Below are 15260 nucleotides of genomic sequence, written 5' to 3' on the forward strand. Positions count from 1 at the left end.
TTGTTGGAAAAACTGTCATTATATCGATAATTTTTAGAAAAGTCCTCTTTTTATAAACATTGTCTTATTAATAGAATAGTTTAGGAAAATTAAATTTTTTATGTATTTCTTTAATTATTTAAATTTAATTTAAAAATTAAAATTTTTGAAAAAGTTCACCTTTTATAAACATTTTAGGAAAAAAATTTTTATTAATAGAATATTTTTTTGAAAAATTATATAAAATTATATTTTTATAGAATTTTTTTTTATAAAATTATTTAAATTTACTTTTAAAATTAAAAATTAATTTAAAATATTTAAATAAAATATTAAAATCTTTCTAAAGAAAAAAATTCTAAAAATTTTATTTTTATAGAAAATCTTCATGAAATTTCTCTTTTCTTAATATACAATTTTTGGTAAAATTCTCTAATTATAGAACATTTTCTAAAATAATTTTTTTTAGAAAATTCTCTTTTTATGGAAAATTTTTGGAAGACATTTTTCGGCAAATTGTCTTTTATAGAAAATTTTTTAAAAAAATCTAATATATAGAAAATATTTAAGAAAATCCAAAGGAAAAATTTTGAGAAATCTTCGAAAACATTTTTTTGTAGAATATTCTTTTTTATCGTAAAATATTAGGGAATTTTTTTTATAAAACAATCTTCGAGAATTTTTTTTATAGAAAAATCTTTAGAAAATATTTTATAGAAAATATTCGGGAAAATTCTCAACTTTAAAAAAATTTATCTATTTTTTTCATAGAAAGTTTTCGCGAAAATTTTTCTACTTTTTTAAAGAAATTTTTTTCGGAAAAATTTTCAATTTTCAGAGAAAATTTCTGTATTTTTAAGAAATTTTTGAGAAAAGTTTCATTTATTTATATAGAAAATTTTACAGAAATTTTCTCTATTTTTAATTTTCGGGAAACTATCAATATTTTTTAATAGAAAAATTTCGGAAAAAATTCTCTATTTTTATGGAAAGTTTATCAATTTATTTTTAATAGAAATTGTTTTTTTTTAAAGAAATTTTTCAGTAAAATTTATCTATTTTTTATAGAAAATGTTTTTATTTTTTACAGAAAATTTTATTAAAAATTTTTCAGGAAAATTTTTCTAATTTTCTGGAAATTTTTCATATTTTTAATAGAAAATTTTTGTTCTATTTTTGTAGAAAGTTTTCAGGAAACTTTCTAATTTTTATAGAAAATTTCCTTTTTATAATAAATTATTGGAAAATATTCTCTATTTTTATAGAAAATTTACATTAAAACATTTTTGGGAGAATTCTCTTTCGAAGATTAAAATTCGATAGAATTTTCTTTCTTAACAAATATTCGGGAAAATTCCCTTTTTAAAGAAATTATTTGAGAGATTTCTCTTTCCAGCAAAATTGTTCTGAAGAATTCTCTTTCTAAAGAAAATATTCAGGAAAATTCTCCTTCTAAAGAATATATTCAGGAAAATTCTCTTTTCAAAAAAAATATTCTTTCTAAGGAAAATTTCGTAAAAATCTCTTTCTAAAGAAAATATTATTTTTATGGAAAAATCCCTCTCTATTTATAAACAATTTTAGGAGAATTCTTATTCGATATAAAATATTCGAGAGAAATTTGTTTCCAAAGAAAATATTCGAGAATATTCCCCTTCTAAAAAAATTATTCGGGAGATTTCTCATTCCAATGAAGTTTTTCGGGAGAAGTCTTTTTCTAAAGAAAATATTCGGGAAAATTCTCTTTTCAAAAAAAAAAATCCGAAAATTAAAAAAAAAACTCTTTCTAAAGAAAATCAAAGAGAAAATTCAGTTTTTAAAGAAAAATTTTTCTTTCTTTTAAAAAAAAATCGGGTAAATTTATTTTCTTAAGAAATTTTTCTGCGAAAATCACTTTTTAAAGGACATTTTCGAAAAATTTCCCTTTTTATAGATTATTTTACGGAAAATTCCCTTTTTGTAGACAATCTTTTGGAGAATTTTAATTGAAAATATTCATGAGAATATTTCTCTTTTTAAAGAAAATATTTGGAAACATTTTGTTTCAAAAGAAAATTTAAAAAAAATATATACTCTCTTTCTTACTAAAGAAAATACTCAGTAGAATTTTCTATTAATGCAGAAACTTCGGGACAATCTTTTGGAGATTTATCTTTCTTAAGAAAATATTCGTGAGAATATTCTTTTTAATAAAAATATTCGCGAGAGTTCTCTTTTTAAAGAAAATATTTGAAAACATTTTGTTTCTAAAGAAAATATCAAGAAAAATTTTGTTTCTAAAGAAAATTTAAAAAAAAAATATTCTTTTTCAAAATAGTATTCACAAAAATTAGCTTTTTTATACAAATATTAGAGAGAACTTCATTTTAAATTCTCTTTTTATAGAATTTTTCTCTTTTTTAACGGAAAATATTCAATTTTTAGAATGTTAGTTCAAAACCAAAAACTAGAGCACAATTTAGCAAAACATTTGAGTTTGACTGCGACTGGTTTTTTAACTCAAAAATTATATAACTTAAGAAGGCTTCAAAGAGTTTTTGTATCCACAGAAATACTCTTGTTTTGTCAAACTTTCATTACTATTGCAATTTAAGTTTTTCTTTAAAGCTACATACATATTTTTCTTACTAAATTTAATTAAAGAAATTTTGGAAAATTTTTTTTATTGTATGCAATTTTTTCTTACTCTTTTTCTCTTTTTTTCTATTTGTATTTTTGTCTATTTTTTCTAAAAAAAAATAAATTAAATTTGAACAAAACCAAAAATAAAATTTAAACAAAAAAAAAATAAAATAAAAAACAACAAAAAACAACAAACTAACAAACAATTGTTTTTTATATGAAATTTTCAAATCTTTTTCAAATTAACAGCACCTGGTTCTATACATGGACATCATCATCACACATCATTGCGTGAACAATTGCAATTTACAACTGCCATACCACAAACGACCGTTAATAATGCACCGGGTGCACCTCGTTCCATATTCAACAGATTGGGTATAAGAAAACCATCATTATTGAGCCTCAGCAGCCCCAATCCAGTACCTGGAGGGGGAGGGGCAGCAGCGCGTACATTTTCTCTTGACGATCTGTTACGACCGCCTCCCCGACGTAAGATTAGGCTAAATTCAAAATTGAAAAATTAATCAATTAAAAAACAAATTAATTAATAACAATTCTGAAAAAATAATTAAACTAAACAAAAAAAGAAAACAACTCAACTAAAACTCAAACACTTTAAAGAAAAAGAAGACTTTTTAAGAAGCGATTTTATTAAATTGTTTCTTTAAAAACAAAAAACACAAAATTAAATATTGTTTCGATTCTGAACAATAGTGTTTTCTTTTTCCAACACAGTTTTTTTTCCAAAAACGTACAAAATACTTTTTACATATTTTTTGGTTAATTTTGTTTTTCATTTTTTACAAAATCTACGTTTTAATTTGTTTCACTGTCTTTCTCTCTTTCTCTCTGTTTTAACTGTCTCTTTTTTCTATGTAAAAAAATTTTTTTGTAATTGGTCTATGAATCTGAACGTTTTACTTTTTGAAATACCACACACATGATTTTTTTTAATTGCCTTACTTCCCTTCAAAATTTTGTTAATTCAAAATAATCTTGATGTTGTGTTAACACCAATTTTTTTGTATTATAAAATATTTACATATATATAACTATAATCCAATTTTAAAATAATAATTAAATATTTTAAAAGAATATTTTATCAATATTGTATTTAAGTTGCTCTCTCTCTCTCTTTATATGTCAGTCTATCAAATACTCAATGAATTCCCGGTTTGAATGCCCCTTTTTAACTTAAAATTGATGGTTATGATGCCTAATAATAGACATTTATAAAAATTTTTTAAGTTATTCAATATGTCACTTAAGAGAATTATTTAATTTGAGTTCTTTGAAAGAAAAAATTAGCTTTTGGAAGAGTAAAGTTTTTCCATTTTACTCTAAAGTAGAGGCAATTAACAGGAGTAAAGTTATCAATTTCCAGAAAAATCATGGGCATGTTTTAGCAGGAAATCAACTTAGCAACACTCAACTTTTTGGGACAAGAAATTCCTACTTTTTTCACATTATTTTGACATTAAGAAAGATAGTGGAATGCACTTGAATGGGTTAGTAGTTGATGGGGATGGCATTCTTGAGAATGCAATCTTTCATGGCATCAGAATGGTAGTCACCTTCCGGTATATCCGGAAGATTGATTTCAATTAATGTTGCCGTCGACCCTGCTTATAAGTTTACACCAGTGAATGCATTTTCCCAGTCGGGCCGACAAGCGTTATATCAAGGCACTTAGACATTCTTGACTCTTTGAAGACAGTAACTATACTTCACTTCGCTTACAAATGAATAGCGAATCCTGAATTGGAGTTATTATTCTAGTTTAAATATCCAGCAGTTCGACAAGGAATCAAAACATTCTAACTTCTAACCACTAATTCGTCTATCGATATGAATGTACTTTTTGTAAACGAAATTTCGAGAGCGAAGACAGTCATCACCAGGGATGGCAAAATTGGTACGATAGTACTTTTTATGATACTATTTGATGTGCCGTGATACTAACGATTCTTATTTGATACTTTCAGGGCTACAATCTCAATATCCGATTATCGTTTAACCGGTAGTAAATCTGTCTGTTAAAATAATTTTTTTGTATGGGAACTTTCAATAAATCGTTTTGAAATAACAAGAGAATTAAAATATGGGGAAAATGCATCAAATAAAAGTTGTAGGAAACAGCTACTAAAGTACTCTATAACTTTAGTAGCTGTTTCTCTTCAATACTATCAGACAAAATGTTAAATTAGTTGAAACCCTGAGACTATGTTAGACGCTTCTATAAGATTATTCGCTGAGTTCGAATATTACTTCATATTTTCTCCATTCACATCTGGAAATGAGATATTATATCCTGAGTTTTGAAAAATCGCAATTTTTATCCCTTTTCGAGGTTTATAACTTTATAACATCATATGGGTACTAGCCCACTCGGGAATAGTCGGTAACGAAAGAGCAAATGTAATAGCTATAAAGGGAAGGGAGCTCAAGGCAGTTAAACTGACGAACGCAAAACCATTCGACGCAACAAAAGCTGAACTAAAAATATGGGTGAGAGAATTTCATTAGACCTCTTGGAATAATGAAACAGTGTGTAGAACCACGAAATTCCTATGGGAGACCCTGATGAGAGCAAGACGAAAAATCTCCTCAAAATGAGCAAGACTGAAGTTAGCATGATAGTACATATTCTAACCTAAGTACTTTGAGATCCAAAAAATACTCTCTGAAATATTTTTTGATACTGAAACAAAATCTCTTTTTCCATCCCTGGTCATCACGTTACTGTCCCCAAGTAATCATGAAAGTAGAAATTTTAAAAAAATTGGCAAAAATAAGCACAAATATATATTAACTGCTTTACACTATTTCCTTGACTGTCACTTTGTAGTCTATTCTATGACGCTTGATTTCCTTGTAATAGAAAATCGCTGGTGATAACTCTCAGTACTGGGACTGACCCTCTTTAATGATGATAAACAATTTTCTGAAATACAATACACAAAAAGAATCCATAAGTCAACTCTTTTGTTTACTTGGGGGATAGTACATTAACAACAACAATATAGGTAAAAAGAATAAAAATATACAAAGCCAATAACCTAAAGAATAGATATTTAAGAGCAAAAATCTTTGTCTTCCTATAAAGCCTAGTTAAAGAAGAGTCTTAATCTTTTGACAAAACCTAGTAGACTGTAAGGGTTTAAACCCAAACTTCGTCAAAGAACACATTACCTGGCCATTGCCGCCTCAGATTATGTTTCCTAGGATAGTAGCAAATTATATGTTCGATCGACTCTATTTACTTCGGATCCTCGCATAACCTGAAATATTTCTTTCTCACTTACTGACAAAGGCACCAACTGAGTAATAAATATTTTGGTTGCACCCATATTAAGTTTTGATAGTTTGCAATCCAATCAGCTATCCTCGAACTGGTTTATGATGTCAGTGGTTTCATTCGAATATCAGCCTATAATAGTGACAAATAGGTGGTTTCATCAAACTTTCGCCAGTTCGCCCGCAACCTTATAACATTACAGTGTTTTGGCACTACAATCTACAACCACTACCACAATCTACGAATGTACATCCTAACCCTCTAAAGACCTCCATCTTACTATGAATAAAAACCAATAAAACAAGTGCAATTCTCTCCATAAAGTATCTCTCAAATAGTCCCATGAATTTATCTCTGAGAAATACTTAGTTTTTTTTTGGTACGGAAAGAACTGAAGGGATCTACCTAGAATACTGAAAATATTCAGATCTTTAAAGTTATGATTGGATCTCGAGATCACAAAGAAAGTTTACTCTCTTTTTAAAATATTTCATCATTTTGGGGCCTTTCTTGATTTTGCACTTCATGCACTTTCATGTTCGAACCAATTCCTATTCGTAATTTGAAAACCCAAAAAGTTTTATAGAAAATATTGTTATTATTTTCCGTCTTGATCTGCAAATATTAAAGTTGTACAACTATCTAGTCTAAACCCACAATATTTTGAGTCAAATCTTCAAATCGTGCCAGGCCATTGATTGGACATGCGAATTTTACACGTAAAGTCTTACATACTCCTCAAATGTTAAAATAATAATCAGATAAGCGTATTAGGTATAATTGACTGGAAACTAAAACTTCGATGCCATCTACCAGATAAATTTTAGAATAGAAAACATGTACATGTCAAATTTTATCATAAGTGATATTCTAAAGGGGACTCTATATGGGCCAAATGTTGACCTACAGAAACAGCAACAGAAAATGTTTGCCGAGAATTCATATTACTCTCCTATTAGCACCGACCTATATTCCGAAAACAAACTCTTAAAAGTGACATATTGAATATGTACTTAATTCCAAAACAACAATTTCAATTAAAACTCTTTTTCCTTCCATCTGTCTTTCATAAAAAATAATTTTTTGACAAACCCACTGTGCGTTAAATTTGCAAAAACTTGAAAATTTCACACACTATATAACTCAATAATTCTCACACTAAAGACCCTTATTCAATAACAACAAAAAAATGATTTCTAAAAATTGGTAAGCATTAACGAAGAAATTTCCCCCCTCAAAATTATTCAAATTGCATAAGGTGTCATGCTCTTAATAACTCTACCCAATAAACTACTTATAATAGACTTAAAATGCCCCCTCCCGGATTGTAACACTTTTGTACTTAACAGCTAATGCACTTATTTGTACCCGCTTGTTTGAAAATCCCTTCTCTCCCTTTTAAACAAAATACACTTAAATATTTTCAATTAAATTTTGAAAATATATATAAATATATTATTAAAATATTGCACTTTGTATTTATATATCCAATAAAAAAAAATCCTCCTTTAAAAAAACAATATCAGAATTAATAAAAGCTTTAGCTTTTTTTCAAAACCACCTGCTTAAAATGTTTGTATAATTTTTGTATTATAATTTTATTTGTAAGTTTCAGCGAGAAAGAACAAAAATTTACTTGTACTAGTAAAAGATTATGTTACATTAAAGTTTAACATCAAAAAAATGTGAGTCCATATTTTTGAAAAGAAAAATCACATATTTTATTTCCTATTTTTAATTTAAAATGTTTTTGTTTTTATTCACTCAATAATTGGTTTTTGACATGGACTAATGCTTATTTTAGTTTTGGGGTAAGATGTTGGAAGTTATAATAAATTGTAAAGCTTTTCTATATCTAATAATGGAGATTAATCTCTAATCAAAGGAAATCATAGTTTCACAATTATTCTAGTTATTACCACTTTAAAAGTACACAAAGCTTTTTAGAAAGATGGTAAGCTTTTTCTTTTAATTCCTCATATGAAATCTAACATTAATTAGATTTGGGAAAATGTGGAAGATTTTATAAACTGTAAAGCTCTTTTACATCTAAAAATGGGGAATAGTGTCTAATTCAAGTTTCAGAACTCTTTTAGTTATCAGCTCTTTAAAAGTAAATGAAGCTTTCCGGCAAGCTTTTTATTCAAATTCCTAATGAGAAATCTAACATTAATTATATATATACGGGTCCTCAATAATCTAGTCAATAGACTAGTATTTATAAAATAGGATTAAGATAAGTTCATATACTACTCAATCCACAAATCTCTAGATTAGTCCATAGACTATGTTTATCGGTCCATATAGCGAAAATTGATTCATAGATTAAAGGCTAGTCAGTCGGTTAGTCTATATATATTGGTTCGCAAAGTATTCCATAGAAGAGTTCATAAATTAGTCCATAGATGAGTCAGTCAAGAAGTCAATAATCTTGTCAATATATCGATGGGTATATAGACTATTATATTGCCAAATTGATTGACTATTCTATGGACTAGTAACCCTAATAGACTACTTAATGAAAGGTATATTGAATATTCTACAGACTATTCTACTGGCCAGTCTGTAGTCCATAGAACGAAGAGTATATGTATTATTTTGTGGACTAGTCCATAGAATACTTAATGGTTAAGTCGATAGACCATTTTATGGACTAGTCAATACACCATTCTATGGACTAGTGGACCTACGGATTAGTCAACCATAAAATGAATAATAAACTGTCTATCCAGTAGTCCATAGATTATTTCATCGATTAGTAATATGTTAGTGTGTCTTGAGACTAGACTATAGATAGTCAGACTATAGATTAGTCAGTCCCCTAGTATATGTATTATTTTGTGGACTAGTCCATAGAATACTTAATCGATAAGTCTATAGCCCATTTTTTGGAGAAGTCAATACACCATTCTATGGACTAGTGAACCTACGGATTAGGCAACTAATCCTTTTGTCTAGTCCGTAGACTAGTCAATGAACTAGTTTAAAAAAGTCCATAAAAGGAATATCAAACAGTAACTAGTCAATCCAGTAGTCCATAGATTATTTCATCGATTAGTAATATATAAGTGTGTCTTGAGGCTAGAGTGAAGATCAGTTCATAGACTATATAGTCATTATCTAGAATTATCTTGAGTTAATTTACCGAACTATATAGAATATTTAAAGTTCATAATTAGAACTTTAAATATTCTATGGATTAGTCGTCTGACTATTAACTAAGTTTACTAGCCCAAAGCTAGTCCAGTAGTACATATATTAGTCCGTAGACTAGTCCGTAGAATAGAATGATCTTGAGTTATCTTACTAAACTATAGGTCAGTCCATATAATAGAACTTAAAGTATTCTAAGGATTAGTCGACTGCTTAGTCTATAATTTAGACCATAGTCTAACTAAGTTTACTAGCCCAAAGCCAATCCAATAGTACATATATTAGCTGGTAGACTAGTCCGTAGAAAAGTGCATAGATTAATCCTAAAACTAGGTATACGGGACTATAAACTATGTTTACTAGATTGTAGCTCAGTCCAATAAATAGATCGGTGGATATATGGCGTAGTCTATTGATTATTATATGGACCAATAACCCTATGATTCTATATAACGGTCTATGGACTACTCTTCAGATTATTCTATATACTAGCACACTAACTAGTCTATAGTCAAGTCATAAACCTATAAACATATCTTTATTCAACTCTATGGTCTAGTACAAGCACTAATCTATAGACTAGCCAATAGATTAAAAAAACTTTTCTTGATAAACATGTTAATGTCCTTCTTATTCCATATTATGGAAAATATTGTGACAATCCTTAAAACGGTTTAAAACCACTTTTAATGTAATATATTTTTGAAAAAAAATCTATAATTTGCCCAACATCAAAAATCTTCCCCAAAGCTGTTGCAATTACCTTCCAACCAATTCTTCCTCCCTCTCTCTCAAACAGGTATCGGGAGAAAATAAGAAAAACTACTCTGGGTAAAAAAATCAGAGAAGTATAGAGCAAAAGAAAACATGCTTAAAAAAATTAATAAAACCAAAAAGTGCATAAGAGAGCTCTTTGTCGACACCTGTTCCAAATAACAAAATAAGCATTACAAAAATTCTAGACATTAAATCTTGACTCGTCGTATGTAGAACTATCTGCTAGTAAAACTTTATAAGCAAAATAGAGAAAAAACTTAAAGCAAACCAAAAAAAACACACTTTTTGTTAGAGAATAAGTTGTAAATATTTTAGTTATTAAATAATAAAATACTATAATTACCAAAGAAAAATTTAAAAAAAAAATAAACACTCGAAAAACTTAAACCTTTAGTAATTGTTAAAGAATAACTAAAACTTTAAGAACAATTAAATAAATACCTTTGACAATTTCATAAAAATTTAAAGAAAAAACTTTTTATAATAATTTTAACTTTTTCATACGAAAAATAAATAATTTACCAAAATCTTTTGTGGCTGCTGGTGGGCGAATTTAATAAAAACAACTTTTATTTATAAATACTTATTAAATATTAATAGTTATAGCTAAAAATAATAGTTTATTACTTATAATTGTGTATTTATTATTGTAAATAAATTGATGTTTAATTTTTTTGTTGTTGTATTTTTAGTTTGTAATTAGCATTAAATATTGGTTGTTGAGTATAATTATTGAAGTGATATTTAATCATTTGCAATAATATGGTTGAAGTGAGCGTAGAATGATATTTGGATTTAATTGAATAGTGAAGTTCAAAAACTTATTCTAAAAACAAGTATGAATTTATAGTCGGACATTGCAGACCATATGATACCCTATACCAGTTTTGACCTTCAAGTCATTTTCTGAAGGGGAGTTTGTATGGGGGCTAGGGTCAAATGAGGCCTGATTTCTATAAAAATTAGTATTGTCATTTATTGTTCTATAAAACTAATTTTTGTTGACATTATAAAACATTTAACGTAATTGTGAGCCTAAAGGCCCGATTCGGGGGGTACGGTTGTATGGGAGCTAGGAGAAATAATGGACCGATTTCAACCATTTTCAATAGCGTTCGTCCCTGAACCAAAAGAAGAGTATGTGCCAAATTTCATGAAATTATCTTGAAAATTGCGACCTGCAGCGTGTGCACAAGGTTTACATGGACACACAGACAGACGGACGGACGGACGGACAGACGGACATAGCTAAATCGATTCAGAAAGTGATTCTGAGCCGATTGGTATACTTTAAGGTGGGTCTAGGACCAATATTTTTGGGTGTTACAAACTTTAGCACAAACGCATAATACCCTCCCCACTATAATGGTGTAGCGTATAATTAGATATTTTTAGTAGAGGTCAAAGGTAAAAATTCAATATCTTCAAATTCATTATAATACAGTAATACTACGACTTGGGTTTACGTTCCATCCTAAACCTTTAACAAACTAACTAACTAACTAACTAACTAACTAACTAACTAACTAACTAGCTAACTAACTAACTAACTAACTAACTAACTAACTAACTAACTAACTAACTAACCAACTAACTAACTAACCAACTAACTAACTAATTAGATAACTAACTAACCAGTAGTGGTTTCATTTTAAGTCAGAACTCTCAGATCTTAGAGAACCAACGGGGAGACAATCCCACACCAGTCCCTATAGAGGCCTCGCGTACTTCTTCTTATTAACAATCTAACTAACTAACTTACTAACTGACTTGTGGCCTCCGGTAGTGGTTACGTTTTATGTCTAGTGGACCAGTTAGTAATTCTTTATGGAGGTGCATTTGGATAGACATTTTCTATGCCAGGCGGTACTGACTGGGTTTTCCAGCAAAAAGTAAAACGAAGTGCTACCGTAAGAATTACATTCATTACCACTTCAAAAGAAGCATTAGTGAATTTTTCAACTTTCTGTGGGAGTGATGTTTGTTGACTTCATAAGAAGCGAAAAGAATACAATTTTGTTTAAAACTGAAAGTTTATTTCTTTGTACTGAAATTTTTTTAAATTTTTTTCTGCTGGGTTAATTTAATGACGGTTATAAAATCCAAATATTTATCAACGCAAACTTCCCCATAATATTGCTAAGTTTTTTTTTAAGTAATAGTATAACCTAAGTTGCATGATTTTATTTATTATAACCTCTTCATTTCCAAATATTACTCTTATATTTGTAGTGTTGTAGTATAATTTCCCCCAAAACATATTATTTCTTTTTATTATTTTGTAGATGCACCCTCTAGTAAAACGCTTTAATTAGATACAAACTAACAAAATTTAAAAATTCCAAAAAAATTGCATATTTTCAAACACTTTCTATGTTTTTTATGTGTTTTTTATACTTTCTTGAACTAAAAGTTAAATTCTTAAATGTTTAATTTTAATTTTGAAAAAAAATAACTAGAATAATAACATAATGTCTATTTAACAAGCGAAAATTAAATTTTAAATTTGTATTAATATTATTTTTTTATTCTTTTTTTTATTCTATTTGTTTCCTTTCATGTTCGATATAGGTTCACCCTCACCTCGCAAAAAACGCAACAATTCTACACCGGTTAAGAAAAATGCCGCCGAAAAGAAACAAATTCTACAGCAATTAGTTTCACCAGCCGCCCAACAGGCCAAGCCTAAAGTAAGTTTAGGAGAATTGATTTCAATGTCGGAGAATCGTTTGAGAGCCAGTAATGTGGATTCGGAAAGTGATCTTAAGGAAACCACATTTTCGGAAAATACCGGCTCTTTAACATCAGCCACAGTGGAGAGAGCGATTAATGATCCAAAACTCGAAAAGAAGGTGACATTTGCTCGTTTGCTGAATAAAGTTTCAGCTGAAATGAGTTCTGGTTCCGAGGTAGATATAGGAACAATGGCGGTAAGCTTAATAACTTTTAAGCTATCGTCCCAGTTTCTTATTTATATTAAAATATTTTTTTAATTTTTTTTAATTATTTTTACAAATTTTTTCAATAATTTAATTCTTTTTTTTAATTTTTTTACTTTTCTTTAAATATTTTTCCCCAACAAGGGCAATGATTCTCAGGCAAAAACAAAGAGTCATTACATACGGACTCACAACAGCAATGAAGAAGAGAATGAAGCTTTTCTTTAAAGTATAACCAAACAAAAAGAGAGAGAACGAAACAAATTTCTCATTATTACAAAATCAATTTGTTATTATCAAAGCACTTTGATCAAAATTTTAACATACAATTAGAAAATTTCATGCTGCACTTTCAATCATTTTTAACGATCTTTATATTCATTAGCCTAGACACAAACCATTTCTCACTTACACAAAATTTGTAGTTGAAACTAACAAAACACTCTACTTTACACTCTCAACTGTTTGTCTGGGAATCACCCTGTGTTGAAATTGTCTTTTTTATATAATTTTATTAACGTTTTCGAAAATATAATAAAAAAATATTAGATTTAATTTTTGTAATACTTGCTTTAACATGTAGTTGATTCACTAACTTATACTGCCGATGCATAAATAGTTTCTATAGGAAATATTTATGAACGTACAAAACTACTTAAACCAATAAATACTTCCTTAATTTACTGATTTCCTTTAACTTTAAGCAGTGATCTTTTAACTTAGTATGTGCAAGATCATCATGATCGTAATATTGGTACTGCTTTAAGCAAATCGTGATATACATCCTTTTTAAAAGCAAAAGTAAAGTTGAATTGTGAAAAACTAGACAGCGTTCTATAGTTGAAACGAAAAGTCGACTTTTCGTCTTTTTACGATTTTTCGACTTTTTTCATTTAGTTAAAAGTCGACTTTTGGACTTTTAGTATTTTATAAATAGTCGACTTTTTCCGACTTTTCGAATTTTTTCGACTTTTTTACTTTTTTCGAGTTTTTCCGACTATTTCAGAGTCTTTGACATATTTTCCACTTTTTTTAAAATTTTTGACTATTTTTGACTTTTTCTACTATTTTCGAGATTTTGACTTTTTCGGACTTTTAGACTTTTTTCGACTTTTATTTACAAAGTCGACTTTTTCGACTTTTCCACTTTTTTTGACAAAAAGTAGATTGTTCGATTATTCGAAAGTCGATTTATAGAACCCTAAAACTAGATGCTTTGACATTTAAGAAATCTTCTGTGTTACTAAAGATCTCATTAAGATATTTAGCCAAGACACTATAAACTATTAAGCGAAGACTTAACTCATTGCTCAATAAAAATGAAATTATATGTCGGGGTTATAAAGTCTAGCTCTGACTTGAGATCGCAGAACCATCGCGTCAAAGTCAGTTTTTCATTAATATAAGCAGTTACTAACATGATCACTCCTCTTTATACTCATCTCAATATATTAAAAATATATTTAAAATATCCTCTGACAGTCCAATTATCGATAAGGTCGCTACTGATCTACGATAAACAATGTCTGTTATTGCTCAAATTGAGGTATTAAGTCAGGATGACTTGTATTTTCAAGAGAGAGAGGAAGCAATTTGATGACTGATTGTGACCGGCAAGATCACTTTTTAAATCATCATCACTATTAAATTATTCAATCAAGAATCTAGATAAATTAAAAATAAGCATTATATATGATTCTCAAGCTACAGTCTCAAAAATTGAGTATAAATGTGTCAATGTGACACCTAATATTGTTCTACTAGATATTTGTCTCAAGAAGATCAGACTAATGATTAAGATAGCAGATTATTTGACTCCATTTATGTTTGTTGTCATTGTGATAAACAAACAGTACGAATTCTTGAAACCAACTAGATTTCTTAATAATATTTTGCATATGATTTAGATTTATTCTAGATAGATCATATAAATCTGAAATTAAAGAAAAAACAGAATTAAGTTGTATATAGTTAATGCCGGACTAAATGAGAACCTTCTTGCTCTTCATTATGATAAATTCATCGTTGAATGAAAGTCTGACATTAACCGTTTTATCTCTTCTCTATGTGAAACTTATTAATAGGTTTCCCATAGAGAAGTCATTATGGACCTTAAGAGTTGATAAGTGGACTCGTTTGAACGTATTAGTAAAGATCATTTTGAACAAGCAACATAACAGTTGTTATATTGATCTCTTAGCAAAGTACCAACCTTGATCAGTTCATCAGCTATACAGTTGTCATAGTTGATCCTATGACCCCGGACTTATATTAACGTAACAAAAAAAATGTCTCACTATCTTGTTCTCTGATTAATCCAGATGTCGAAAGCACATCCACAATATAATGTAGCTTCTTGAAAATCGACTTAAACAAACAAGTTTTAAAGAACCCACCTTTGCTTCGAAATTCTAAGACCAATTTCTTAATAAAACCCCAGATATAGATTCCAAACTAATGCTTAAGTTGCACTTAAGCACTTTATAGCT

The 15260-nt window shown here is 28.4% G+C and overlaps 1 protein-coding gene across 5 annotated transcripts in view; it reads left to right on the forward strand.

Moving 5' to 3' along the window:
- Positions 1–15260, forward strand: part of LOC111685989 — a 102985-nt gene that overhangs the window by 80841 nt on the left and 6884 nt on the right. For 2 of the 5 annotated variants that reach the window (XM_023448274.2, XM_046945637.1), the window contains 2 exons: positions 2851–3093; positions 12404–12762. In XM_023448274.2, coding sequence (XP_023304042.2) covers positions 2851–3093; positions 12404–12762 — 602 coding nt within the window. The remainder of the gene's footprint in view (positions 1–2850; positions 3094–12403; positions 12763–15260) is intronic. The other 3 variants (XM_046945638.1, XM_046945639.1, XM_046945640.1) reach the window with 3 other exon arrangements.

The sequence above is a fragment of the Lucilia cuprina genome, chromosome 3, assembly GCF_022045245.1.
Source record: "Lucilia cuprina isolate Lc7/37 chromosome 3, ASM2204524v1, whole genome shotgun sequence".
In the NCBI taxonomy this organism is placed as follows: domain Eukaryota; kingdom Metazoa; phylum Arthropoda; class Insecta; order Diptera; family Calliphoridae; genus Lucilia; species Lucilia cuprina.